This window comes from Chelonia mydas, chromosome 6 (assembly GCF_015237465.2).
Source record: "Chelonia mydas isolate rCheMyd1 chromosome 6, rCheMyd1.pri.v2, whole genome shotgun sequence".
Taxonomy (NCBI): Eukaryota; Metazoa; Chordata; order Testudines; family Cheloniidae; genus Chelonia; species Chelonia mydas.
The window spans coordinates 641,880-667,783 of record NC_051246.2 but is presented as its reverse complement, the minus strand read 5'-3'; the positions used below and the strand labels follow the sequence as shown (position 1 = coordinate 667,783).

The following is a 25,904-nucleotide window of genomic DNA, read 5'->3' as shown; positions in this document are numbered from 1 at the left end:
TGGGGGGGGGTCTGTCCACAGCTCCCCGCTGGTGGCTCTGAGCTGGGGCAGCGGTCCCGGGGCCGGTTCTGTAACAGACCCTGGGGGGGCCCCTTCAGTGTGTCACTCCCTTGCCGGGGTAACCCCTGGGCTTTCCCGCCTCCTGGGCCAGCACCTTGGAGCCTACAGCCCCCCTGCCTCCCGCAGCGAGTCCCCTCAGACCCAACGCCTGGGGGAGACGTGCGCCCCGACCTCTGGAGAGTGCAGCGACTCTCAGCCGGGGGGCAAGCGCACGGGGGTGCCTGGTGCCCGGGACACGGCGCAGAACCAATGGCCAGGTCACAGCAAAGTCCGTCTGAGTGACTCCAGAGCCCTGCTGCCGAGCCCCCCCTCTTCTCCCCAGTCTAGACGCGTCTCTCCAGCAGCTCCTGCCCCCAGGCCCGCCTCAGTCTGGTCTCCTCCAGACTCGCTCTTTGTTCTCCAGCTGCTCAAACCGGCTTGCTTCCTGCAGAGGGCCAGGGTGGTACAAATCACCAGCCCCACCTGGATCTCAGGATTCTTCTGCCAAAAAAATACCCCCACCTTTAATAATGCAGCACAAAGGGGGAAACTGAGGCACATACACTATTCATGTGAAATACTCTGAAAAATCCCATTTCATCCCAGCAGGTGATGGACTTTTAACATCTAGTTTGTGTGCCAGCATGCCTTTGAGGGCGTTACTGAAATACGCTGTCGTTCTGGGTAACAATCCTAGAGCAAGATCTCATAGCGCCATATACAATGTTGGTACGCACATTTCAACGGGCCAATGATGTTCAGCAGATTATGAGTTTCCAAATGATACCTTACAAGGCATCCTTTGTACAAAATATATCATAACCATATAAAAGTGGTGATCATAGGGTACAAGTTGTCACATGGGGTTGCTTTGGGGGGCACTAGCAGGACACTGGGGGGCTGCAGAGCAAGGGGAGCTGGCAGTGGGGGGCTGTGGGGAATTGTGTACTGGCATGGGAGGCTTGGGGTGCAGGGCGAGGTGCCTGGACGGGTGAGGAGTACTGGGGGAAGGGGCCAGCGCAGAGGGGAGGGTTGCTGGTGTGTGTTGGGGGGGGGGGGGTTGCATCTGTATCACTAACACCCCCCCCTCCGTTTTCCCCCCCAGTTTGAGCTGCTGTACTTCCGGGACTCAGCTCTGACGCACGCTCAGCAATATCGCTGGTGAGACCCCCCCCCCCGGCCCTGCCCAGGGACTCCCCCTGATTCTGCCACAAGTTCCCCAGGGGCCTGGACACCCCTGCCCAAGGAGGAAGGTTCCTGGGGCCTGGGGTTGAGTCCCATGGGGTGGGGAGGGTCGGGGTCACCTGGACCCCGGGAGAGACTTGTGGGCCCCACAATACTGACCGCCCCCCTACTCCCTCGTGTAGGTACCAGATGCTCTACCAGGCTGGGGTGTTTGTATCCCGGTCCTCCCTGCGCTGCGTCCAGATCCGCCACATCTGGGTCCTCGCCCTGCTGCAGGTTTGGCTGCCCTGCCCCCTCTGCCCTGCCCCCCAGCTCCCCTCTGCCCTCCCCCCAGCTGCCAGCCCCGGGGGTCCCAGCTACTAGGTGAGGTCACACTGGGTCCTCTGCAACAAGAAACCCTCTCCCACCACCTCGTTACACACGCAGCACACAGGGAAACTGAGACACACACCGTGTTCGTGCAAAACACGAAGAAAATCACCCACTTTGTCCCACCCCTTTTCCCCCTCCCTGCAGCCTCCCAGCCCTCTCTGCCCTTCCCCCCAGCCCCTTCCATGGGTGCCCCCTGTGACGGATTGTCCCCTGCGGGGTGCAGTCTGGGAGCCGTGGGAACCACTTTGCCCCCTAACCAGACGGCTGGAGTGGCCTCCCTCACGCGGCTGTTATCACCCAGCGCGACAGCAGGTGGCGCCACGCACCCAACTGAGTGCTTCACCTAAGCCACTCGTGGACAAACACGAGACACGGCCAATTTCCCAGCTCCCCAGTCCTGCCCCCCCCGAGTACAGCCCAGAACTAGACCGTCTTGCACCGCACAGGGCCTGTACAACGCTAGCCCATTAATACATTCGCTTCCCCCTCGAGGGGGGAAAGAGACGCAAAGATTTTTCCAGACACGTCACTCAAACCACACTGGTAAAGATAAACTTAAAGCAAGTTCATTCACTCCAACAGACTGATTCCAAGGGGTAGCAAACAGCTCAAAGCAGATTACCTAGCAAATAAACAAAACCGCCCACCAAGCCTAATAGACTGGATCTGACTTAGCGAACTCTCACCCTGACTGATGACACAAGCCGTCCACCCAGTTTCCATACACGGGCTAGAAATCCCTTTAGCCTGGGTCCAGCACTTCCCCCAGTTCAGTCTTTGTTCCTCAGGGGTTTCCAGGAGTTCTCTTGCGTGGGGTGTGAGGCCGAGAGCTGATGTCACACCCCACCTTATACAGGTTTACCATAGGGCGGGACCCCTTTGTTCCAAGCTAAGTACCCAGCCCAGTTTGGGGAAAGATACGGGTATCAAAGTGGAGTTCAGTGTCATGTGGTCTGGTCACATGCCCTGCTGAGTCATCGCCACCATTACTCATAGAATCACAGGGCTGGGAGGGACCTCGCGAGGTCTTTAGTCCGGCCCCTGCACTCAGGGCAGGACCAAGGATTATCTAGAGCACCCCTGACAGGCGTTTGTCTAACGTGCTCTTAAATATCCCCAATGATGGAGATTCCACAACCTCCCTGGGCAATTTATTCCAGTGCTTCGCCACCCGGACAGGTCGGAAAGTTTTTCCTAATGTCCAACCTAAACCGCCCTGGCTGCAATTTAAGCCCGTTGCTTCTTGTCCTGTGCTCAGAGGTTCAGACCAATTCTTCTCCCCCCTCCTTGGAACAACCTTTTACATACTTGAAAACTGTTCTCATGTCCCCTCTCCGTCTCCCCTTCTCCAGACTAAACAAACCCCGTGTTTTCAATCTTCCCTCCTAGCTCATGTTTTCTAGACCTTTCATCATTTTTGTTGCTCTTCTCCGGACTCTCTCCAATTTGTCCACATCTTTTCTGAAATGTGGCGCCCGGAACTGGACACAATGCTCCAGTTGAGGCCTAATCAGTACGGAGTAGAGCAGAAGAATCACTTCTCGTGTCTTGCTTACAACACTCCTGCTCATGCAGCCCAGAATGATGGTTGCTTTTTTTGCAGCAGTGTTACCCTGTTGACTCATATTTAGCTTGTGGTGCACTATGACCCCCAGATCCCTGTCCGCAGTACTCCTGCCTAGGCCGTCATTGCCCATTTTGTATGTGTGCAACGGATTGTTCCTTCCTAAGTGGAGGACTTTGCATTGGTCCTTATTGAATTTCATCCTAATTACTTCAGGCTATTTCTCCAGTTTGTTCAAAATTATTTTGAATTTTAATCCTATCCTCCAAAGGACTCGCAACCCCTCCCAGTTTGGCTGAAACGTTCCCAGGAAGGCTAAACTCTTCCGGGGCCCATTGTCTTTGCTGATGAGCCATGAGCACTGTCTGGGTTCTTCATTGTTGTACCTGCAAGGCTGGCTGTGGGTGTTACCCAGAGTGAGCCCATGTGAAATACAGATCATCAGAGTCAACATTCGTAACTTCAGATACACAAATGATACATTCACACAAATGAGATAATCACATGCAGCAAATCATAACTTCCAATGACACCTCCCATGATACATCTTGTACAAGATGCATTATAACTGTCATAATCATAATGCTGAATAGGGGGTGTAGTGTCACACGTCCCTTCCCTGGGGTGCCCCTCTGCCCCTCCCTGCAGCCTCCCAGCCACCAGCCCCTCCCCAGTCACTAGCTCCTTCCCTGGGGTGCCCTGCTCCCCCCTCCCCGCTGCCTCGCTCCTTCCCTTTCCATGAAGCCTCCCAGCCCCAGCTCACCTGCTGTGCCCTAGGAGGGAAACCCCACTTCACTGGGCTTCAGAGTTCCCCCAAGCCCCTTTCTGTGTGTCACGCCGATCCCCTTCCCCCAGCCCCTTTTCCATGGTGCCGGGCGTGTCACGCCGATCCCCTTCCCCCAGCCCCTGGCCATGGTGCCGGGCGTGTCACGCTGATCCGCTTCCCCCAGCCCCTGGCCATGGTGCCGGGTGTGTCACGCTAATCCCCTTCCCCCAGCTCCTGGCCATGGTGCCGGTCGTGTCACGCTAATCCCCTTCCCCCAGCCCCTGGCCATGGTGCCGGGCGTGTCACGCCGATCCCCTTCCCCAGCCCCTTTTCCATGGTGCCAGGCGTGTTACGCCGATCCCCTTCCCCCAGCCCCTTTTCCATGGTGCCGGGCGTGTCACGCCGATCCCCTTCCCCCAGCCCCTGGCCATGGTGCCGGGCGTGTCACGCTGATCCGCTTCCCCCAGCCCCTGGCCATGGTGCCGGGTGTGTCACGCTAATCCCCTTCCCCCAGCTCCTGGCCATGGTGCCGGTCGTGTCACGCTAATCCCCTTCCCCCAGCCCCTGGCCATGGTGCCGGGCGTGTCACGCCGATCCCCTTCCCCAGCCCCTTTTCCATGGTGCCAGGCGTGTTACGCCGATCCCCTTCCCCCAGCCCCTTTTCCATGGTGCCGGGCGTGTCACGCCGATCCCCTTCCCCCAGCCCCTTTTCCATGGTGCCAGGCGTGTCACGCCGATCCCCTTCCCCCAGCCCCTTTTCCATGGTGCCGGGCGTGTCACGCCGATCCCCTTCCCCCAGCCCCTGGCCATTGTGCCGGGCGTGTCACGCCGATCCCCTTCCCCCAGCCCCTGGCCATGGTGCTGGGCGTGTCACGCTAATCCCCTTCCCCCAGCCCCTGGCCATGGTGCCGGGCATGTCACGCCAATCCCCTTCCCCCAGCCCTTTTTCCATGGTGCCGGGCGTGTCACGCCGATCCCCTTCCCCCAGCCCCTTTTCCATGGTGCCGGGCGTGTCACGCCGATCCCCTTCCCCCAGCCCCTGGCCATTGTGCCGGGCGTGTCACGCCGATCCCCTTCCCCCAGCCCCTGGCCATGGTGCCGGGCGTGTCACGGTGATCCCCTTCCCCAGCCCCTGGCCATGGTGCCGGGCGTGTCACGCCGATCCCCTTCCCCCAGCCCCTTTTCCATGGTGCCGGGCGTGTCACGCCGATCCCCTTCCCCCAGCCCCTTTTCCATGGTGCCGGGCGTGTCACGCCGATCCCCTTCCCCAGCCCCTTTTCCATGGTGCCGGGCGTGTCACGCCGATCCCCTTCCCCCAGCCCCTGGCCATTGTGCCGGGCGTGTCACGCCGATCCCCTTCCCCCAGCCCCTGGCCATGGTGCCGGGCGTGTCACGCTAATCACTAACCCCGTTCCCTGCCCCTTGCAGTGCCTGAACATGGTGTTCCTCCTGGCCGCGGTGTACTTTATGTTCCTGCCTAGCATCTACCTGGTCTTCGCCCTGGTCCTGTACGAGGGGCTGCTGGGGGGTGCTGGCTACGTGAACACCTTCCACAACATCAGCCTGGAGGTGAGTCCGGGGGGCTCGGGGGGAGGGAAGTAACAGAGCACCGGGGGGAGACACCGGGGGGGGCTGGTGTGGAAGGGAAGTAACAGAGCACCGGGGGGTGGGGGGGACACCAGTTCAGGAAGCTTTTGGGGCGACACCAGGCTGGGAGGGCACTCGGGGTGCCAGGACTTGGGAAGCAATTTCATGGGGTGCCAGGTAAGAGCCCAGTGTAAGACGGGAGGAGGGTATTAACGTAACACTGGAGCTCCAAGACAAAGTGGGTTGGGGCGGGGGCCGGGGGAGGGTTTTTGGGGGGGAGGGGGGAAGGGCACTACATAGCACCGTGGGGGCGGGGCTGCGTGCCAGGGAAAGAAGGGCATGGGGGAGGGGTGGTTGGGGGTGGGGAGGGGGAAAGGAGGGTATGGGGGAGAGGGAGCAGGGTGTAGTGGGGGCTGTGCTGCCATTAATCCTGCCCCCCGCCCGCTCCGCAGAGCCCGCCGGAGGAGCGGGAGTTCGCCATGGGCGTGGGCTGTGTGGCCGACACCCTGGGCATCTCGCTGGCTGGAGCCGCCGCGTTCCCCGCCCACGACTACTTCTGCCGCCTGCCCTGAGTGGCCCAGCGCGGCCTGGGCATCGGGGGCCCCACCCCGCGGGGTGCTGGGCTCTGCGTGCGCCCCCAGCTGGCCCAGTGCTGGGGCCCTCCAGCCTGTTTCTGCCTTGGGGGCTGGGAGGGGAAGAGGATGCAGGGGCTGGTATGGAGCTGGGGAGGGGGGGGTCTGGCCCCAATAGGGGTAGGCCTGGGGGGCATTGGAGTCAGGCGGGGTGCGTGGGAGGGATCAGGTTAGGAAGGGCGGTGTGGGGCTGGCGAATGGGGGGCTGGGGTGTATGGGGCTGAGAGTGTGGGTATGTTGGGGCCTGGGAGTGTGGGGGGCAGGGGGGGGAAGGGTACTACATAGCACCATGGGGGTGGGGCTGCGTGCCAGGGAAAGGAGGGTATGGGGGAGGGGAGGCAGGGTGTGGGGAGGGGGGAAGGAGGATGTAGGGGAGAGGGAGCAGGCTGTGGTGGGGCTGGGTGTATAGGGCTGGGGATGTGGGGGGATGGGGTGTAGGGGGCTGGGATCTATGGGGTCCATAGGGGTATGTGGGGGGAGCTGCCCAGTCAATAAAGGGCCTGTTCCCGCGACCAGCGGGCACTGGGCGTTACTGCTGTGTCTGTGTCACTTACTGCCTTGGGGGGTGCCCCAGGTCCCCCAGTGGGAGGTTGTGGGGCTGGGGACAGAGTCATCCCACACTGGGGACCCCCCCGCCCCACTGCAGGCTGCTCTGCCCCCTTGCTGGCCTGCCTGTTGCTGCAGCTCCTGGTCACTGCCATTGCTGGGGTGGAGGTGGGGGGTGACCCTCAGGCCATATTTCTCATCATGCCCCAGCGGGCATGAGGTGGGGCTGGGCAGGGATGGGAGGGGGTTTGGGACTGGCCCATGGTAGGCAGGGGCCTGTCTACACCAGAGCTAACCCGGAGCAGGGCCGAGGGGTTCATGGGCAGGAGCTGCCCCAATTTGCTCTGGGGGACAATGAGCCCTGAATGTGGGGGTCGGGCCTGTTCATCCATCCGTCCCTACATGAACCCCTGCCTGTCTCTGCCCCCTGGGCCGTGGGGGCAGGAGGGGAGTGATGCCAGATATCAGCACTGGGGGGGAGGGGATTAATCCCCCTCATCCCCTTGGGGAAAAGCCACAGCCCAGCCCCTCACTTCTCATCCTGCCCCTCCGTCACCCCTTCCCATTCCACCCCCTCTCCCCATGGCCTTCCCATCCTGCTCTGCTCCCCGGGACTCCATTTCCCATCATGCATCTTGTGACAACATGGGAATTTTCGGTAATAGGGTTATGAGGCCCACGTGTGCCTCAGTTTCCCCCAGCGGTGGCTTGTGGCACAGTTCACAGCCCTGGGGAAGGCTGCTGGAGGGCAATGGAGGCCAGCGGGGGTGTGGCCGGCTGCCTGGGCCACAGCGAAGGGGGCAAGACCCAGGGAGGGGTGAGCAGCGGTGCTAAGGGGGGCTCTGGCAGGGGGCGTCTGTCCCTGCACCGGGGCTGCCAGCCTGGCACCGGGCAGGGCCCAGGTTGAGCAGGAACCTGGAGCCCAGGGCTCGGGGCTGGAGGTGGGGAGGCCGCGGGGCCAGCCCTGGGGGAGAGCGAGAGCCCTGGGGGTCCGGCCCAGTGACAGACAGTGCACCAGAGCTGGGGGCCCGGCACCGAGCCTGTGGGTCTGGGACACCCCCCGGGACTGTATTACCCAGCATGCCCTGCTCCCCTCCACCCTGGGACTCCATTTCCCAGCACACCCCGCTCCCCTCCCCCCTGGGACTCCATTTCCCAGAACACCCTGCTCCCCTCCGCCCCGGGACTGTATTACCCAGCATGCCCTGCTCCCCTCCACCCCAGGACTCCATTTCCCAGCACGCCCCGCTCACCTCTGCCCCGGGACTGTATTACCCAGCGTGGCCCGCTTCTCCCCGCCCCGGGACTCCATTTCCCAGCACACCCTGCTCCCCTCTGCCCCGGGACTCCATTTCCCAGCACGCCCCTCTGCCCCGGGACTCAATTTCCCAGCACTCCCCTCTGCCCTGGGACTCCATTTCCCAGCACACCCTGCTCCCCTCCGCCCCGGGACTGTATTACCCAGCATGCCCTGCTCCCCTCTGCCCCGGGACTCCATTTCCCAGCACGCCCCTCTGCCCCGGGACTCAATTTCCCAGCACGCCCCTCTCCCCTCTGCCCTGGGACTCCATTTCCCAGCACGCCCTGCTCCCCTCCGCCCCGGGACGGTATTACCCAGCATGGCCCACTTCTCCCCGCCCCGGGACTCCATTTCCCAGCACGCCCTGCTCCCCTCCTCCCCGGGACTGTATTACCCAGCATGCTCTGCTCCCCTCCACCCTGGGACTCCATTTCCCAGCACACCCCGCTGCCCTCCGCCCCGGGACTGTATTACCCAGCATGCCCTGCTCCCCTCCCCCCAGGACTGTATTACCCAGCATGGCCCACTTCTCCCCGCCCCGGGACTCCATTTCCCAGCACACCCTGCTCCCCTCCGCCACGGGACTGTATTACCCAGCATGCCCTGCTCCCCTCCACCCCAGGACTCCATTTCCCAGCACGCCCCGCTCCCCTCCGCCCCGGGACTGTATTACCCAGCATGCTCTGCTCCCCTCCACCCTGGGACTCCATTTCCCAGCACACCCCGCTGCCCTCCACCCCGGGACTCCATTTCCCAGCATGCCCCGCTCCCCTCCGCTCTGGGACTGTATTACCCAGCACGCCCTGCTCCCCTCTGGCCTGGGACTGCATTTCCCAGCATGTCCCGCTCCCCTGCGCCCCGGGACTCCATTTCCCAGCATGCCCTGGGCAGCGGTCCCACAAGAACTATGTTCCCCGGCATCCTTCGCGCGCGCCGCAGAGCTGGTTCCTGGCGCGCATGCGCAGCTCCTGCTTCCTGTCTTTGCTAGCGCAGGCCCGACCTGAGTAGCAGCAACGTGCGCGGTGAGCGGGGCGGGGGGGGTTCGGGGGGGGAGCAGGGGGGGTTCGGGGGCCGCGGGGGGGAGCCGGGGGGGTTCAGGGGCCGCGGAGGGGGGGGCCGGGGGGGTTCGGGGGCCGCGGAGGGGGGGAGCAGGGGGGGTTCAGGGGCCGCGGAGGGGGGGAGCCGGGGAGGTTCGGGGGCCGCAGAGGGGGGGAGCAGTGGGAGGGCCGGGGGGAGCAGTGGGGGGGGAGCAGTGGGAGGGCCGGGGGGGGGGCCGAGGGGGGAGCCGGGGGGGTTCGGGGGCCGCGGAGGGGGGGGGGCCGGGGGGGTTCGGGGGCCGCGGAGGGGGGGAGCCGGGGGGGTTCGGGGGCCGCAGAGGGGGGGAGCAGTGGGAGGGCCGCAGGGGGGAGCAGTGGGAGGGCCGGGGGGGCCGAGGGGGGAGCCGGGGGGGTTCGGGGGCCGCAGAGGGGGGGGAGCAGGGGGGGTTCGGGGGCCGCGGAGGGGGGAGCAGTGGGAGGGCCGGGGGGGGCCGGGGGGAGCAGGGGGGGTTCGGGGGCCGCGGAGGGGGGGGAGCAGGGGGGGTTCGGGGGCCGCGGAGGGGGGAGCCGGGGGGGTTCGGGGGCCGTGGAGGGGGGGGCCAGGCCCGTGTCCCCCCCCCGGCCCGTGACCCCCCCGCGCCCCTGCAGAGCGGCCGGCGCCATGTCCCGGTTCTTCACCACGGGCTCGGACAGCGAGTCGGAGTCGTCGCTCTCCGGGGACGAGCTGGTGGCCAAGCCCGTCGGGGGCAACTACAGCAAGTGAGCGGGGGTGGGGGGGCCTCTGCCCCAGGCCTGGGGGGGCTGGCCCCTGGGGGCGGGCGCGGCCGGGGTTCCTTGGGGGGAGGGGCCGGGCGCGGCCGGGGTTCCTGAGGGGGAGGGGTACTGTGGGGGGGAGGGGCCGGGGGTGGCTGGGGTTCCTTGGGGGGGAGGGGTACCCTGAGGGGAGGGGCCGGGGTGGCTGGGGTTCCCTGGGGGGGGGGCGGGGTACTCTGGGGGTGTCTCGGGGCGAGGGGTTAGTGGGGTGTGTGGGGGGAGGGATCCCGTGGATCGAGGCTTGGCCAGCAGCCCCCCGTGTATCCACCCACCCCCCCGCCCGTCCCCCGCAGGCCCATCGTGCTGAGCGAGGATGAGGAGGACACCAAGCGGGTGGTGCGCAGCGCCAAGGACAAGCGGTGAGTGGGGGGCAGCCGGACCCAGCGGAGGGGGGTGGCAGTGGGGCTCCCTGGAGGCGAGGTAGCCACTGGGGGGGCAGCGGCCCCATTGGGGGCTGGGTGGGGCTAGGTAGATGAGGGGACTTGCAGTGGAGAATGTGGGTCCCATCCTGCACTGACCCCTGTTGGTGGGGCAGTTGTGGGGGGCTGGGGGGGGGGGCAGACCCCATAGTGACCCCCGTTGGCTGGGCGGGGGTGGGGAGAGAGCCTGGCTGGACCCCCAGGGGTGGGGCCAGAGGGCTGGAGGGCCGGACCCCGCGCTGACCCGCTGCGGGCGCAGGTTCGAGGAGCTCACCAACCTGATCAAGACCATCCGGAACGCCATGAAGATCCGCGACGTCACCAAGTGCCTGGAGGAGTTCGAGCTGCTGGGCAAGGCCTACGGCAAGGCCAAGAGCATCGTGGACAAGGAGGGCGTCCCGCGCTTCTACATCCGCATCCTGGCCGACCTGGAGCAGTACCTCAACGAGGTGGGGGCGGCGGGGGGGTTACCTCAACGAGGTGGGGGCGCCGGGGCCCGGGAGGGTTACCTCAACGAGGTGGGGGTGCCGGGGGGGGTTACCTCAACGAGGTGGGGGTGCCACGGCCCGGGGGGGGCGGGGGGGTTACCTCAACAAGGTGGGGGTGCCGCGGCCCGGGGGGGGCGGGGGGGTTACCTCAACGAGGTGGGGGCGCCGCGGCCCGGGGGGGTTACCTCAACGAGGTGGGGGCGCCGCGGCCCGGGACAGAGCTCCTAGGGCACGGTAGGGTAGGGCTCCTGGCAGAGCACGGCAGGCTGTTTCCCATCATGCTTAGTGGCAGGACGTGAGCCGGAGGCCATGGCAGAATAGGGGGCACAGGCATGGCCAAGGGGCAAGGCTGGCAGCCGGGGAGGGGCCGGCTGCGGGGGTCTGCAGGCCCCCTGGGGCCGTTGGGCCGGGTTCCCGCTGCTGAGCTCCGTCTCCCTCCAGCTGTGGGAGGACAAGGAGGGCAAGAAGAAGATGAACAAGAACAACGCCAAGGCGCTGAGCACCCTGCGGCAGAAGATCCGCAAGTACAACCGGGATTACGAGAGCCAGATCACCAGCTACAAACAGGTGCTGCTGGGGCCGGGGGTGGGCTGGGGGGAGGGGCCGGGGTCTGCCCCGCAGGGTCTCACCCCGCTTGTCCCCCCAGAACCCCGAGCAGTCGGCGGACGAGGACGAGGGGAGGAAGAGCGATGACTCGGAAGGTGAGGCTGGCACCACGGGGGTGGGTGGCGGGGTTGGCTGTGCTCCAGCGCTGATCCCTCCCCTCCCCTCCCCCCCCCCCCCCCCCCCCAGGCTCCTCTTCCTCGGAGGACGATGATGATGGCGAGGGCATGAGCGCAGCCGCCTTCCTGAAGAAGAAGGAGACCTCGGGCGAGTCACGCAACAAGTTCCTCAAGAAGATGGAGGTGAGGGCACTCCCTGGCGTGTGGGGGGTGCGGGTGGCATTGCCCATGTGTGCAGCAGTTCCCAGCATGCCCGGGGGGGCGGTCGTGGGGGGCCACTGGGTTAAGGTTCATTCAGGCCGCATGCGTTACGCCAGGGGGAATTCTACACCAAAAAAATTCTGTGTGTAACATTTTAAAATTTTGTATATTTTACTTGTCAAAATAACACGATATAATCACGTCCCTTTCAATTATTTTGGTAGTTTATTTCACAATACTTTGCTAGCAAGTACGTCTTAGCTTGGGAAAGGTTCAGGAAATGTGTTTTGACAAGTAGATTCCTTAGTAGGCGTATTAACACAATAATAATTCATGTAAACTACCATACGGAACCGTATTTCCCGCCCCCCTCGGAAGCAGAGCAAAGGCTGGGCGGAGTCAGGGGGAACGGAGGAGCTGAGGGAGAGGGAAGGACCCTGGGTGTGAACTTGGAGCGTTGTTGGGTGTTGGTGGGAAAAGTATGGAACAGGTTTTTTTGGGGGATGGGGAGGGATTGTTTGGGAGCTTCCCCCACGCAGACCCTGGCTGATCCCTAGCCTCTCCCATTCAGTCAGGCACGTCTGCCCTGTCCCCACTACCCCATGTGTCTGTGCACCCCCGTCCATATGTGTCATTCCACCCCTCTCAGACACCCACTCCCCCATCCCCATGTGGCTCTATACCCCCACGCCTGGTCTCTGTGTCACCGTACCCCCTCTCCCGTCCCCATGTGGCTCTGCCCCCAGTCAGCCATCCCTTGTCCTTATGTAGCTCTGCACCCCTTCCCCCATTACCATGTGGCCATGCACCTCCCTGCCCCCAGTGGCCCTGCACCTCCACTCCCATTCAGCCCCTGCCACAGTCTGCCCTCCCCCACTAGCCCTTATGAGCCCCTGTCTGACCCCCCAGCACCTCACTCTGTCTCCCCATAGCCCTTGTCTCCTGACCTGGCCCACAGCAAAGACGGCAGGCTCTTTCTCTTTTCGTAGCTGGCTGGGAGCTGCTACTGTGTTCTATTATCACAGCGCCCTCTGGTGGGCAAAAGGCAGAACTGCAGAAATGTTTTGGCAAGCATTTTTCTGCATAAAAAATTAAAAATACGCGCAGTTTGTTAATTATATACATGCAGAGTAACGTAGAATTCCCCCAGGAGTAGTGTGTGCTACAAAACGATGTTGGCCTAATGTATGTCGGTCTGCGGCCACTGGAGAGCTCAATGGCTCGCCTGTGAGCCCTACGCTCCATGTCTCAACATTGTGCGCCAGTCCGGGGAGCGTTTCCCAGCATGCTCAGTGGCGGGGACCAGGCCAGGGTGGGGGGCACATTTCCCAGCATGCTTCACAGCGGGTGCCAGGCAGGGGGGAGGGCGGGCGCATTTCCCAGCAAGCTCAGCAGCAGCATGTTCTGTCTTCCCCAGGAGGAGGAGGAGGAGGAGGACTCTGACTCCGACGACGAGGACTGGGGCTCGTCTGACTCTGACACCGACTCCGAGTCTGACGAGGACGACGGCAAATACACCTCGCTGGCCTCCAAATTCCTCAAGAAGTGAGGGGCGGGGCCTAGTGTATAGAATCATAGAATAACAGAGTTGGAAGGGACCTCTGGAGGCCATCTAGTCCAACCCCCTGCCCAGAGCAGGACCAATCCCAACTAAATCATCCCAGCCAAGGCTTTGTCAAGCCTGACCTTAAAAACTTCTAAGGAAGGGGATTCCACCACCTCCCTAGGTAACGCATTCCAGTGCTTCAGCACCCTCCTAGTGAAAAAGTTTTTCCTAATATCCAACCTAAATCTCCCCCACTACAACTTGAGACCATTACTCCTCATTCTGTCATCTGCTACCACTGAGAACAATCTAGATCCATCCTCTTTGGAACCCCCTTTCAGGTAGCTGAAAGTAGCTATCAAATCCCCCTCATTCTTCTCTTCCGTAGACTAAACAATCCCAGCTCCCTCAGCCTCTCCTCATAACTCATGTGTTCCAGTCCCCTAATCATTTTTGTTGCCCTTTGCTGGACTCTCTCTAATTTTTCCACATCCTTCTTGTAGTGTGGGGCCCAAAACTGGACACAGTACTCCAGACGAGGCCTCACCAATGCCGACTAGAGGGGAACGATCACGTCCCTTGATCTGCTGGCAATGCCCCTACTTATACATCCCAAAATGCCATTGGCCTTCTTGGCAACAAGGGCACACTGCTGACTCATATCCAGCTTCTCGTCCACTGTCACCCCTAGGTCGTTTTCCGCAGAACTGCTGCCGAGCCATTCGGTCCCTAGTCTGTAGCGGTGCATGGGATTCTTCCGTCCTAAGTGCAGGGCTCTGCACTTGTCCTTGTTGAACCTCATCTGATTTCTTTTGGCCCAGTCCTCTAATTTGTCTAGGGCCCTCTGTATCCTATCCCTACCCTCCAGCGTATCTACCTCTCCTCCCAATTTAGTGTCATCTGCAAACTTGCTGAAGGTGCAATCCACACCCTCCTCCAGATCATTAATGAAGATATTGAACAAAACCGGCCCCAGGACCGACCCCTGGGGCACTCCACTTGATACCGGCTGCCAAGTAGACATGGAGCCATTGATCACTACCCGTTGAGCCCGACAATCTAGCCAACTTTCTACCCACCTTATATTGCATTCATCCAGCCCATACTTCCTTAACTTGCTGACAAGAATACTGTGGGAGACAGTGTCAAAAGCTTTGCTAAAGTCGAGGAATAACACATCCACTGCTTTCCCTTCATCCACAGAACCAGTTATCTCATCATAGAAGGCAATTAGATTAGTCAGGCATGACTTTCCCTTGGTGAATCCATGCTGACTGTTCCCGATCACTTTCCTCTCCTCTAAGTGCTTCAGAATTGATTCCTTGAGGACCTGCTCCATGATTTTTCCAGGGACTGAGGTGAGGCTGACTGGCCTGTAGTTCCCAGGATCCTCCTTCTTCCCTTTTTTAAAGATGGGCACTATATTAGCCTTTTTCCAGTTGTCTGGGACCTCCTCCGATCGCCATGAGTTTTCAAAGATAATGGCCAATGGCTCTGCAATCACAGCCGCCAACTCCTTTAGCACTCTCGGATGCAGTGCATCCGGCCCCATGGACTTGTGCACGTCCAGCTTTTTTAAATAGTCCCGAACCACTTCTTTCTCCACAGAGGATGGTCACCTCCTCCCCATGCTGTGCTGCCCAGTGCCGTAGTCTGGGAGCTGACCTTGTTCATGAAGACAGAGGCAAAAAAAAGCATTGAGTACATTAGCTTTTTCCACATCGTTTGTCGCTAGGTTGCCTCCCTCATTCAGTAAGGGGCCCACACTTTCCTTGACTTTCTTCTTGTTGCCAACATACCTGAAGAAACCCTTCTTGTTACTCTTCACATCCCTCGCTAGCTGCAACTCCAGGTGTGATTTAGCCTTCCTGATTCCATTCCTACATGGCCGAGCAATATTTATATACTCATCTCTGGTTATTTGTCCAATCTTCCACTTCTTGTAAGCCTCTTTTTTGTGTTTAAGATTAGCAAGGATTTCACTGTTAAGCCAAGCTGGTCGCCTGCCATATTTACTATTCTTTGTACACATCGGGATGGTTTGTCCCTGTAACCTCAATAAGGATTCTTTAAAATACAGCCAGCTCTCCTGGACTCCTTTCCCCCTCATGTTATTCTCCTGCCCATCGGTTCCCTGAGGTTGTCAAAGTCTGCTTTTCTGAAGTCCAGGGTCCATATTCTGCTGCTTTCCTTTCTTCCTTGTGTTAGGATCCTGAACTCGACCATCTCATGGTCACTGCCTCCCAGGTTCCCATCCACTTTTGCTTCCCCTACTAATTCTTCCCGGTTTGTGAGCAGCAGGTCAAGAAGAGCTCTGCCCCTAGTTGGTTCCTCCAGCACTTGCACCAGGAAATTGTCCCCTACACTTTCCAAAAACTTCCTGGATTGTCTGTGCACCGCTGTATTGCTCTCCCAGCAGATATCAGGGTGATTGAAGTCTCCCATGAGAACTAGGGCCTGCGATCTAGTAGCTTCTGCGAGTTGCCGGAAGAAAGCCTCGTCCACCTCATCCCCCTGGTCCGGTGGTCTATAGCAGACTCCCACCACTACATCACCCTTGTTGCTCACACTTCTAAACTTAATCCGGAGACTCTCAGGTTTTTCTGCAGTTTCGTACCGGAGCTCTGAGCAGTCATACTGCTCCCTTACATACAGTGCTACTCCCCCACCTTTTCTGCCCTGCCTGTCCTTCCTGAACAGTTTATACCCATCCATGACAGTACTCCAGTCATGTGAGTTATCCCACCAAGTCTCTGTTATTCCAGTCACATCATAATTCCCTGATTTGGTCAGGACCTCCAGTTCTCCCTGCTTGTTTCCCAGGCTTCTTGCATTTGTATATAGGCACTTGAGATAACCTGCTGATCACCCCTCGTTCTCAGTATGAGGCAGGAGCCCTCCCCTCTCACACGCTCCTGCTCGTGCTTCCTCCCGGTATCCCACTTCCCTACTTACCTCAGGACTTTGGTCTCCTTCCCCCGGTGAACCTAGTTTAAAGCCCTCCTCACTAGGTTAGCCAGCCTGCTGGCAAAGATGCTCTTCCCTCTCTTCGTTAGGTGGAGCCCGTCTCTGCCTAGCACTCCTCCTTCTTGGAACACCATCCCATGGTCGAAGAATCCAAAGCCTTCTCTCCGACACCACCTGCGTAGCCATTCGTTGACTTCCACGATTCGACGGTCTCTACCCAGGCCTTTTCCTTCCACGGGGAGGATGGATGAGAAGACCACTTGCGACTCAGACTCCTTTATCCTTCTTCCCAGAGCCACGTAGTCCGCAGTGATCCGCTCAAGGTCATTCTTGGCAGTATCATTGGTGCCCACGTGGAGAAGCAGGAAGGGGTAGCGATCCGAGGGCTTGATGAGTCTCGGCAGACTCTCCGTCACATCGCAAATCTTAGCTCCTGGCAAGCAGCAGACTTCTCGGTTTTCCCGGTCGGGGCGGCAGATAGATGACTCAGTCCCCCTGAGGAGAGAGTCCCCGACCACCACCACCCGCCGCCTTCTCTTGGGAGTGGTGGTCATGGAACCCCCAACCCTAGGACAGTGCATCTCTTGCCTTCCAATCGGCAGAGTCTCCTTCTGTTCCCTTCCCTCAGACGTATCATCTGGTCCACTCTCCACATTAGTACCTGTGGAGAGAACATGAAAACGGTTACTTACCCGTATCTGCGTTGCTGGTACATGGATACTCCCCTTTCTTCTTCTGGAGGTCACATGTTGCCAAATTTCTTCACCATCCTCCTGTCCCCGCTGCGCAGCCTGCTCTAAATCATCAGAACTTTGTGCCCGTAGAAGCATATCCTGACATCTGTCCAGGAAATCTTCCGTTTCTCTTATGCAACGCAGGGTCGATACCTGTTGCTCCAGACCTTGAACCTTCTCTTCCAATATGGAGACCGGCTTGCACTTTGTGCAAAGTTGCTTCTGTCCTGTGGAAGAAAAACAAACATGGCACATCCAGTGCGGGTCACAACAGCTGAACACCCCCCATCCATATTACCTTCCTTCTACGAGCTTCCTCAGGAGATGCAGTAATTACTCAGAGAAGCTGTCAGGGTCTAAGCCTCAGTGGGCTCACCCCAGGCAAACTCCTGCTGTGTGCTGCTCTGCTGTCCCCCGCCGCTCAGCTGGTTCGCGGAGCACCGGCTTTTTTAAACAGCCAGGCTCACCTGAAACAAAACACTCCCCACTCCCCCCTTTTCAGCCAACCAGTCAAGCACTCGCTCAAACTTTCAAGCTGCCCTCACTACAAACACTCCGATCCTCTCACCAAACGCACACTCAGATACCCAGATACTCACCAACACAGATCCCAGGCAAACTCTGCTGTTTGCTGCTCCCCCCCCCGCCCCCGCTGGTGGTTCCCCCCCGCTGGTATCTCTGCCTGGACTCTTCCCCACTTCCTTAGTGGCTGTGGGGCCCCCTGAGGGAGCTGTCCCAGATTCCTGGGTCCCATTCCCTGTCATGGTCCCTGGGGGAACCGCCCCGGACTCCTGGGTCCCCTTCCCAGTGGGTGGGGGTGCTACGGAGCCTTTAGAAGAGCTGTCCTGGATGCCTGGGTCCCATTTCCAGTCCCAGACACCGGGCTCTGTTCTCTGAGGGCAGCTGGCTGGGGGGGCAGGGCCTGTGGGTGGGGAGTGTCGGCACTGCCGGGTTGGGGTCCCATGCCCCACTCACTGCCCCCAGGGACGAGGACAAGAAGTCGACGGAGAAGAAGCGGGAGGAGAAGGCCAAGAAGAAGCACGACCGCAAAGCCAAGAAGGACGAGGACGAGGAGGATGAGGGCGGCGAGTGGGAGAAGGTCAAGGGGGGGGCGCCCCTGGTCAAGGTGAGACCCCGGGTGGGGGACCCCCGGGTGGGGGACCCCTGGGGGCAGGGGAGATCCCTCATGGGGCAGGGGGGCTGGGCTCAGTGGGGGACCCCCAGGGGCTGGGCGTCCCGGGCAGGGGAAAATCCCCCATGGGGGAGGGAGGCCCGAAGCCCAGGCCTGACCCGCTCTCTGCCCCCACCAGGAGAAGCCCAAGATGTTCGCCAAGGGCACCGAGATCAACCACGCCGTGGTGGTGAAGAAGCTCAACGAGATCCTGCAGGCCCGCGGGAAGAAGGGCACGGACCGGTGCGTGGGGCTTCTCCCAGCATGCCCTGGGGGTGGGGTGGGGGGCAGCGGTTTCCCCCTCCTGTGCCTAGGGAGGTGGGGCAGTTGGGGCTGGGCAGGGCCCTTTTCCCAGCATGCCCTGGGATGGCCAGGCTGAGGAGTCGGGGCGGGAGGGCGGCTGTTTCCCAGCATGCCCCGGGGCGGCTGACGGGTCTCCCCGCCGTGCAGGGCGGCCCAGATCGAGCTGCTGCAGCTGCTGGTGGCCATCGCGGCCGAGAACAACCTGGGCATCGCCATGGACCTCAAGATCAAGTTCAACATCGTCGCCTCCCTCTACGACTACAACCCCAACCTGGCCACCTACATGAAGGTGAGGGGGCGGGGGCTGGGGGCGGGACCCCAACCTGGCCACCTACATGCAGGTGAGGGGGCGGGGCCTGGGGCTGGGGGCGGGGCCCCAACCTGGCCACCTACATGAAGGTGAGGGGGCGGGGCCTGGGGCTGGGGGCGGGGCCCCAACCTGGCCACCTACATGAAGGTGAGGGGGCAGGGCCTGGGGCTGGGGGCGGGACCCCAACCTGGCCACCTACATGCAGGTGAGGGGGCGGGGCCTGGGGGCGGGACCCTAACCTGGCCACCTACATGCAGGTGAGGGGGCGGGACCCCAACCTGGCCACCTACATGCAGGTGAGGGGCCTGGGGCGGGGGGCGGGACCCCAACCTGGCCACCTACATGCAGCTGAGGGGGCGGGGCCTGGGGCGGGACCCCAACCTGGCCACCTACATGCAGCTGAGGGGGCGGGGCCTGGGGCGGGACCCCAACCCGGCCACCTACATGCAGCTGAGGGGGCGGGGCCTGGGGCGGGACCCCAACCCGGCCACCTACATGCAGCTGAGGGGGCGGGGCCTGGGGCGGGACCCCAACCCGGCCACCTACATGCAGGTGAGGGGGCGGGGCCTGGGGCGGGACCCCAACCCGGCCACCTACATGCAGGTGAGGGGGCGGGGCCTGGGGCGGGACCCCAACCCGGCCACCTACATGCAGGTGAGGGGGCGGGGCCTGGGGCGGGGGGCAGGACCCCAACCTGGCCACCTACATGCAGGTGAGGGGGCGGGGCCTGTCCTCCCCTCCCGCTGCCCCGCCCCCCGGCGCCTTGCTGCCCCGCCCCCCGGCGCCTTGCTGCCCCCTAACCCGGGCTGTGCCGCAGCCGGAGATGTGGAGGAAGTGCCTGGACAGCATCGACGAGCTGCTGGACATGCTCTTCGCCAACCCCAACATCTTCATCGGGGAGAACATCCTGGAGGAGTCGGAGAACCTGTCCAACTTCGACCAGGTACCGGGGCCCCACTCAGCGTGCAGGGGGCGCCCGTGGGGGCGGGGAGAGGGGCTGGGGTAGCGCTCGGGGGGGCTGTTCACCCCATAGCATGGGGGTGGCTAATGCTGATGACAGGGAGCCAGGGGAACTACCCGCCACAGGTTAGCGCTAGGGGCGTGGGAGTGAGTCCCTGGGGGTGGGTACGAAATGGGGGGCTGAGCGTTGGCACGAGCGGCCCCTGGGCTGCAGTGGGGACTTGGGGGCCGTGGCCTGGATCCTGGGGGTCTGGCTCTGCGGGTGACTCCCCCTCCCCTCCCGCCCAGCCCCTGCGGGTGCGCGGCTGCATCCTGACGCTGGTGGAGCGCATGGACGAGGAATTCACCAAGATCATGCAGAACACGGACCCTCACTCGCAGGGTGAGCGGGGGGGGGCAGGGCGGGCCGGGGGGCTGGCGTGAGCCTGGGGGCTCCGCTCCCACGGACATCACCCTTGGGGGGAGAAACGTGTGGCGGGGGGTTCGCTGGGGGAAACTCCTGCCCCCCAGAGTGCCTAGATCACCTGAAGGACGAGGGGCAGGTTGGGAGGGGTGTCTGGGGAGCCCGCTGCCCTGGGGTGGGGCGGCTGGCTGGTGGGGGGCCCCGGGGATGGGGGGGGCTGGGTGCCGGGGGGGCCCCGGGGATGGGGGGCGCTGGGTGCCGGGGGGGCCCCGGGGATGAGGGGGGCTGGGTGCCAGGGGGCTGGCGATGGGCGTGACCCCGCCCCCCCAGAGTACGTGGATCACCTGAAGGACGAGGGGCAGGTTGGGAGGGGTGTCTGGGGACCCCGGGGATGGGGGGGCTCCGGGGATGGGGGGGGCTGGTGCCAGGGGGCTGGCAATGGGCGTGACCCCGCCCCCCCAGAGTACGTGGATCACCTGAAGGACGAGGGGCAGGTTCGGAGGGGTGTTTGGGGGCCCCGGGGATGGGGGCGGCTGGCTGCCGGGGGGCCCCGCCCCGCCCCCCAGAGTACGTGGACCACCTGAAGGACGAGGGGCAGGTTGGGAGGGGTGTTTGGGGGCCCCGGGGATGGGGGCGGCTGGCTGGTGGGGGGCCCCGGGGATGGGGGGGGCTGGCTGGCTGGTGGGGGGCCCTGGGGATGGGGGGGGCTGGGTGCCGGGGGGCTGGCGATGGGCGTGACCCCGCCCCGCCCCCCAGAGTACGTGGACCACCTGAAGGACGAGGGGCGGGTGTGTGGGATCATCGGGCGGGTGCAGAGCTACCTGCAGGAGAAGGGCACCACGGAGGAGACCTGCCGCGGGTACCTGCGCCGGGTGCTGCACACCTACTACAAATTCGACTACAAGGCGCATCAGCGGGAGCAGGGCCCCGCCGGCGACTCCAAGGTACCGACCCCCCCGGACCCCCCCAGACCCCGACCCCCCAGTCCCCCTGCAGCCCCCCAACCCCCCAGCAGGGCCCCGCCGGCGACTCCAAGGTACCGACCCCCCGGGACCCCCCGGACCCCGACCCTGCAGCCCCCCTGCAGCCCCCCAACCCCCCAGCAGGGCCCCGCCCCCTGGGACCCCGACCCTGCAGCCCCCAAACCCCCCAGCAGGGCCCCGCCGGCGACTCCAAGGTACCGACCCCCCCGGACCCCGACCCCCCAGTCCCCCTGCAGCCCCCCAACCCCCCAGCAGGGCCCCGCCGGCGACTCCAAGGTACCGACCCCCCGGGACCCCCCGGACCCCGACCCTGCAGCCCCCCTGCAGCCCCCCAACCCCCCAGCAGGGCCCCGCCCCCTGGGACCCCGACCCTGCAGCCCCCAAACCCCCCAGCAGGGCCCCGCTGGCGACTCCAAGGTACCGACCCCCCCGGACCCCCCCAGACCCCCCCAAACCCCCCAGCAGGGCCCCGCTGGCGACTCCAAGGTACCGACCCCCCGGGACCCCCCGGACCCCGACCCTGCAGGGCCCCGCCCCCTGGGACCCCGACCCTGCAGCCCCCAAACCCCCCAGCAGGGCCCCGCCGGCGACTCCAAGGTACCGACCCCCCCGGACCCCCCCAGACCCCCCCAAACCCCCCAGCAGGGCCCCGCCGGCGACTCCAAGGTACCAGCCCCCCCGGACCCCGACCCCCCAGTCCCCCTGCAGCCCCCAAACCCCCCAGCAGGGCCCCGCCGGCAACTCCAAGGTACCGAGCCCCCATTAGCATCAAGGTTTCGGGGGCTCCCTGGCACTGATCTCCTCATCTTGTCTCCCGGCGGTGTGGATGTGGAGCCCTGCCAGGCCCTCGTCGCACCTTTGTCTGCCTGCTGGGGGCGCTCTAGGCCGGCCAGTCTCACTCCGTGGCCCCGCAGTTGGAGTGGGGAGCTGTGGGGGCCCTCCGGGGGTGGGGCGGGCGGTCGCGGGGGGGCCCTCCGGGGGCGGGGCGGGCAGTCGCGGGGGGGCCCTCCCCCCGGCCCGCCCTCACCCCGCGGCCCCGCAGTCGGAGCAGGACCAGGCGGAGAACGAGGGGGAGGACAGCGCGGCGCTCATGGACCGGCTCTGCAAGTTCATCTACGCCAAGGACCGCACGGACCGGATCCGCACCTGCGCCATCCTCTGCCACATCTACCACCACGCGCTGCACAGCCGCTGGTTCCAGGCCCGCGACCTCATGCTCATGTCCCACCTGCAGGACAACATCCAGCACGCCGACCCCCCGGTGCAGGTGCGGGGCGTCTCCCCGCAGCTCCCGCACGGCCCCCCGTGGGGCGGGGGCGGTGGAGGGTGTGCGGGCAGCGGCACAGGGGTGTGGGGGCGGGCGGGGGGCGGGCCAGCTGTGAGGGGCAGGCGGCGGGGGCCGTCTCTCACCCCCTCTCCCCGCAGATCCTGCACGGCCGCCCCATGGGGTGGTGGAGGGTGTGCATGGGGCCGTGGGAGTGGGGAGCTGGGCAGGGGGCGGGCTGGCTGCGGGGGGCGGGCCGGCTGGCTGTGGGGCAGGCCGGGGGGGCCGTCTCTCACCCCCTCTCCCCGCAGATCCTGCACGGCCGCCCCATGGGGCGGGGGCGATGGAGGGTGTGCGGGCAGTGGCACGGGTGTGGGGGCGGGCAGGGGGCGGGCTGGCTGTGAGGGGCAGGCCGCGGGGGCCATCTCTCCCCCCCTCTCCCCGCAGATTCTGCACGGCCGCCCCATGGGGCGGGGGCGGTGGAGAGGGTGTGGGGAGCGGCACGGGGCTGTGGGAGTGGGGAGCCGGGCGGGGGGCGGGCCGGCCGGCTGTGGGGGGCAGGCCGGCTGGCCGTGGGGCAGTGGGGATGGGCAGGGGGCCAGCTGTGGGGGCCGTCTCTCACCCCCTCTCCCCGCAGATCCTCTACAACCGCACCATGGTGCAGCTGGGGATCTGCGCCTTCCGGCAGGGGCTGACCAAGGACGCCCACAACGCGCTGCTGGACATCCAGTCCTCGGGCCGGGCCAAGGAGCTGCTGGGCCAGGGGCTGCTGATGCGCAGCCTGCAGGAGCGCAACCAGGAGCAGGAGAAGGTGGAGAAGCGGCGCCAGGTGCCCTTCCACATGCACATCAACCTGGAGCTGCTGGAGTGCGTCTACCTGGTGTCGGCCATGCTGCTGGAGATCCCCTACATGGCCGCCCACGAGTTCGACGCCCGGCGCCGCATGATCAGCAAGCAGTTCCACCACCAGCTGCGCGTGGGCGAGCGCCAGCCGCTGCTGGGTGAGGGCCCCCGGAGCCCCCCCTGGACCCCCCCACGGCCCCCCAGAGCCCCCACGGCCCCCCGGAGCCCCCACGCCCGGCCTCCAGCCAGCCCCCTGACCGCAGCACCAGCCCCCTGACCGCAGCGCCAACCCCTGCTGGGTGAGGGCCCCCCCAGAGCCCCCACGCCCGGCCCCCAGCCAGCCCCCTGACTGCAGCGCCAGCCCCTGCTGGGTGAGGGCCCCCCCGGAGCCCCCACGCCCGGCCCCCAGCCAGCCCCCTGACGGCAGCGCCAGCCCCTGCTGGGTGAGGCCCCCCGGAGCCCCCCTGGACCCCCCCGGAGCCCCCACGCCCGGCCCCCAGTCAGCCCCCTGACCGCAGCGCCAGCCCCTGCTGGGTGAGCCCCCCCCGGAGCCCCCCCCGACGGCCCCCCGGAGCCCCCACGCCCGGCCCCCTGACCGCAGCGCCAGCCCCTGCTGGGTGAGGCCCCCCGGACCCCCCCCGGACTCCCCCGACGGCCCCCCGGAGTCCCCCCACGCCCGGCCCCCCGACAGTCCCCTGGAGCCCCCACGCCTGGCCCCCCCGGAGCCCCCACGCCCGGCCCCCTGACCGCAGCCCCCCGGAACCCCCCCCGACGGCCCCCCGGAGCCCCCACGCCCGGTCCCCAGCCAGCCCCCTGACGGCAGCGCCAGCCCCTGCTGGGTGAGGGCCTGGTGAGCGGGGCCCTGTGTCCCCCAGGCCAGGTTTCATATGCCCGACAGTGGGCCCCCAGAGCGCCCCCCCACAAGCCAGCCAGGGGACCGGCCCCATAGCGCCTGCCCTCTCTCGCTGCCCCCAGGCCCCCCCGAGTCGATGCGGGAGCACGTGGTGGCGGCGTCCAAGGCCATGAAGATGGGCGACTGGCGAACCTGCCACCGGTTCATCATCAACGAGAAGATGAACGGGAAGGTCTGGGACCTGTTCCCCGAGGCCGACAAAGTGCGAACCATGCTGGTCCGGTGAGCGGGGTGCGGCTACAGGTGGGGGGCCGGTTGGGGCCATGCGGGAGGGGGAAGGGTCCCATACCCAGCCATGGGATTTCCCCCTCTGGGGGGTGCCCGGAGCGCAGCGAGGGGCGGAGCCTGCGGTGACCACGCCCTCTTTGCTGCCCCCTGCAGGAAAATCCAGGAGGAGTCGCTGCGCACCTATCTCTTCACCTACAGCAGCGTCTACGACTCCATCAGGTAGGGCGGGGCCTGGGCGCCGGGGGCGGGGCCTGGGCGCCGGGGGCGGGGCCTGGGCGCCGGGGGCGGGGCCTGGGCACCGGGGGCGGGGCCTGTCCCTAACCCCCCTCCCTCTTTGCCCCCCACCAGCATGGAGATCCTGTCGGACATGTTCCAGCTGGACCTGCCCACCGTGCACAGCATCATCAGCAAGATGATCATCAACGAGGAGCTCATGGTGAGGCGCGGGCTGGGGGCCGGCCCTGGGGGCCGCCGGGCGCAGGTGGGGATACAGGGCGCGGGGCCCCCCAAGGCATGGGGGGGACGTAGGGCCCAGGCGGGGCTCGGGGGATACAGGGCACCGCAGGGTGGGGGTGGGGGTGGGATACAGGGCCCAGGCAGGGCCTGGGGGGGACGCAGGGCACCGCAGGGCCCGGGCGGGAGCGGGACGCAGGGCACCGCAGGGCCCGGGGGGGCGGCTGGCCGGGGGGCGCCAGGCCCCGCGCTGACCCCCGGCCCCGCAGGCGTCCCTGGACCAGCCCACGCAGACGGTGGTGATGCACCGCACGGAGCCCACGGCCCTGCAGAACATGGCGCTGCAGCTGGCCGAGAAACTCGGCAACCTGGTGGAGAACAACGAGCGCGTCTTCGATCACAAGCAGGGCACCTACGGCGGGTACTTCCGGGGTGAGTGCCTGCCCCACACTGCCCCCCCTGCTCCCTGCCCCACCCCCCCCCCAGGGCACCTACGGCGGGTACTTCCGGGGTGAGTGCCTGCCCCACACTGCCCCCCCTGCTCCCTGCCCCACACCCCCCCCCAGGGCACCTACGGCGGGTACTTCCGGGGTGAGGGCCTGCCCCACACTGCCCCCCCTGCTCCCTGCCCCACACCCCCCCCCAGGGCACCTATGGCGGGTACTTCTGGGGTGAGTGCCTGCCCCACGGCCTGCCCCACCCCCACCCCCCAGGGCACCTACGGCGGGTACTTCCGGGGTGAGGGCCTGCCCCACACCTCCCACAGCGATCTCCCTCGTACACCGCCCGCCCGCAGGGCACCCATCCCCCGGGGTGAGTGCCAGCTCCCCAGAGCCTGCCCTCTGCCTCAAACCCCTGGGCCACGCGGGTATGTGGGGTGAGCCCCTCCCGCGTCGCTGTTTCTAACCCCCCTTCTCCCCCAGACCAGAAAGATGGCTACCGCAAGAACGAGGGCGGCTACATGCGCCGGGGCGGCTACCGCCAGCAGGAGCGACAGGCCAACTACTGACCGCCCGGACGCCGGGGTCCTCGCGGGGGGGGGGCGGGGGGGGAGCGGCCAGTGCTGTATTGGAGCCACAATAAACAGCGTGAACGGGAGAGACGCAGCCTGGAGTTCCTGGGGGGCTGGACCCAGAGAGTGGGAAGTTGCCACAG

General features: G+C 64.9%; 2 protein-coding genes and 1 pseudogene across 2 annotated transcripts; all 3 read left to right on the top strand.

The window, feature by feature from the left end:
- LOC119566244 overlaps positions 1–652 on the top strand; it is a 7,218-nt pseudogene extending 6,566 nt beyond the window's left edge.
- CLN3 (CLN3 lysosomal/endosomal transmembrane protein, battenin) lies at positions 7–6,263 on the top strand. Its single transcript, XM_037898840.2, has 5 exons — positions 7–768; positions 1,145–1,200; positions 1,407–1,500; positions 5,355–5,495; positions 5,966–6,263. Exons 1-5 carry the CDS (start codon positions 763–765, stop codon positions 6,083–6,085), a joined length of 417 nt encoding a protein of 138 aa, XP_037754768.1. The 5' UTR covers positions 7–762; the 3' UTR covers positions 6,086–6,263.
- A 2,624-nt stretch (positions 6,264–8,887) lies between these two features.
- LOC114018515 (eukaryotic translation initiation factor 3 subunit C) lies at positions 8,888–25,851 on the top strand. Its single transcript, XM_037898841.2, has 21 exons — positions 8,888–9,013; positions 9,677–9,787; positions 10,135–10,200; positions 10,520–10,709; positions 11,190–11,315; positions 11,395–11,449; positions 11,541–11,653; positions 13,089–13,216; positions 17,903–18,044; positions 18,229–18,332; positions 18,540–18,681; positions 19,520–19,645; positions 19,951–20,044; positions 20,822–21,009; positions 22,091–22,315; positions 22,950–23,313; positions 24,131–24,290; positions 24,450–24,515; positions 24,645–24,732; positions 25,019–25,181; positions 25,673–25,851. Exons 2-21 carry the CDS (start codon positions 9,690–9,692, stop codon positions 25,756–25,758), a joined length of 2,724 nt encoding a protein of 907 aa, XP_037754769.1. The 5' UTR covers positions 8,888–9,013; positions 9,677–9,689; the 3' UTR covers positions 25,759–25,851.
- Positions 25,852–25,904: the final 53 nt, after the last annotated feature.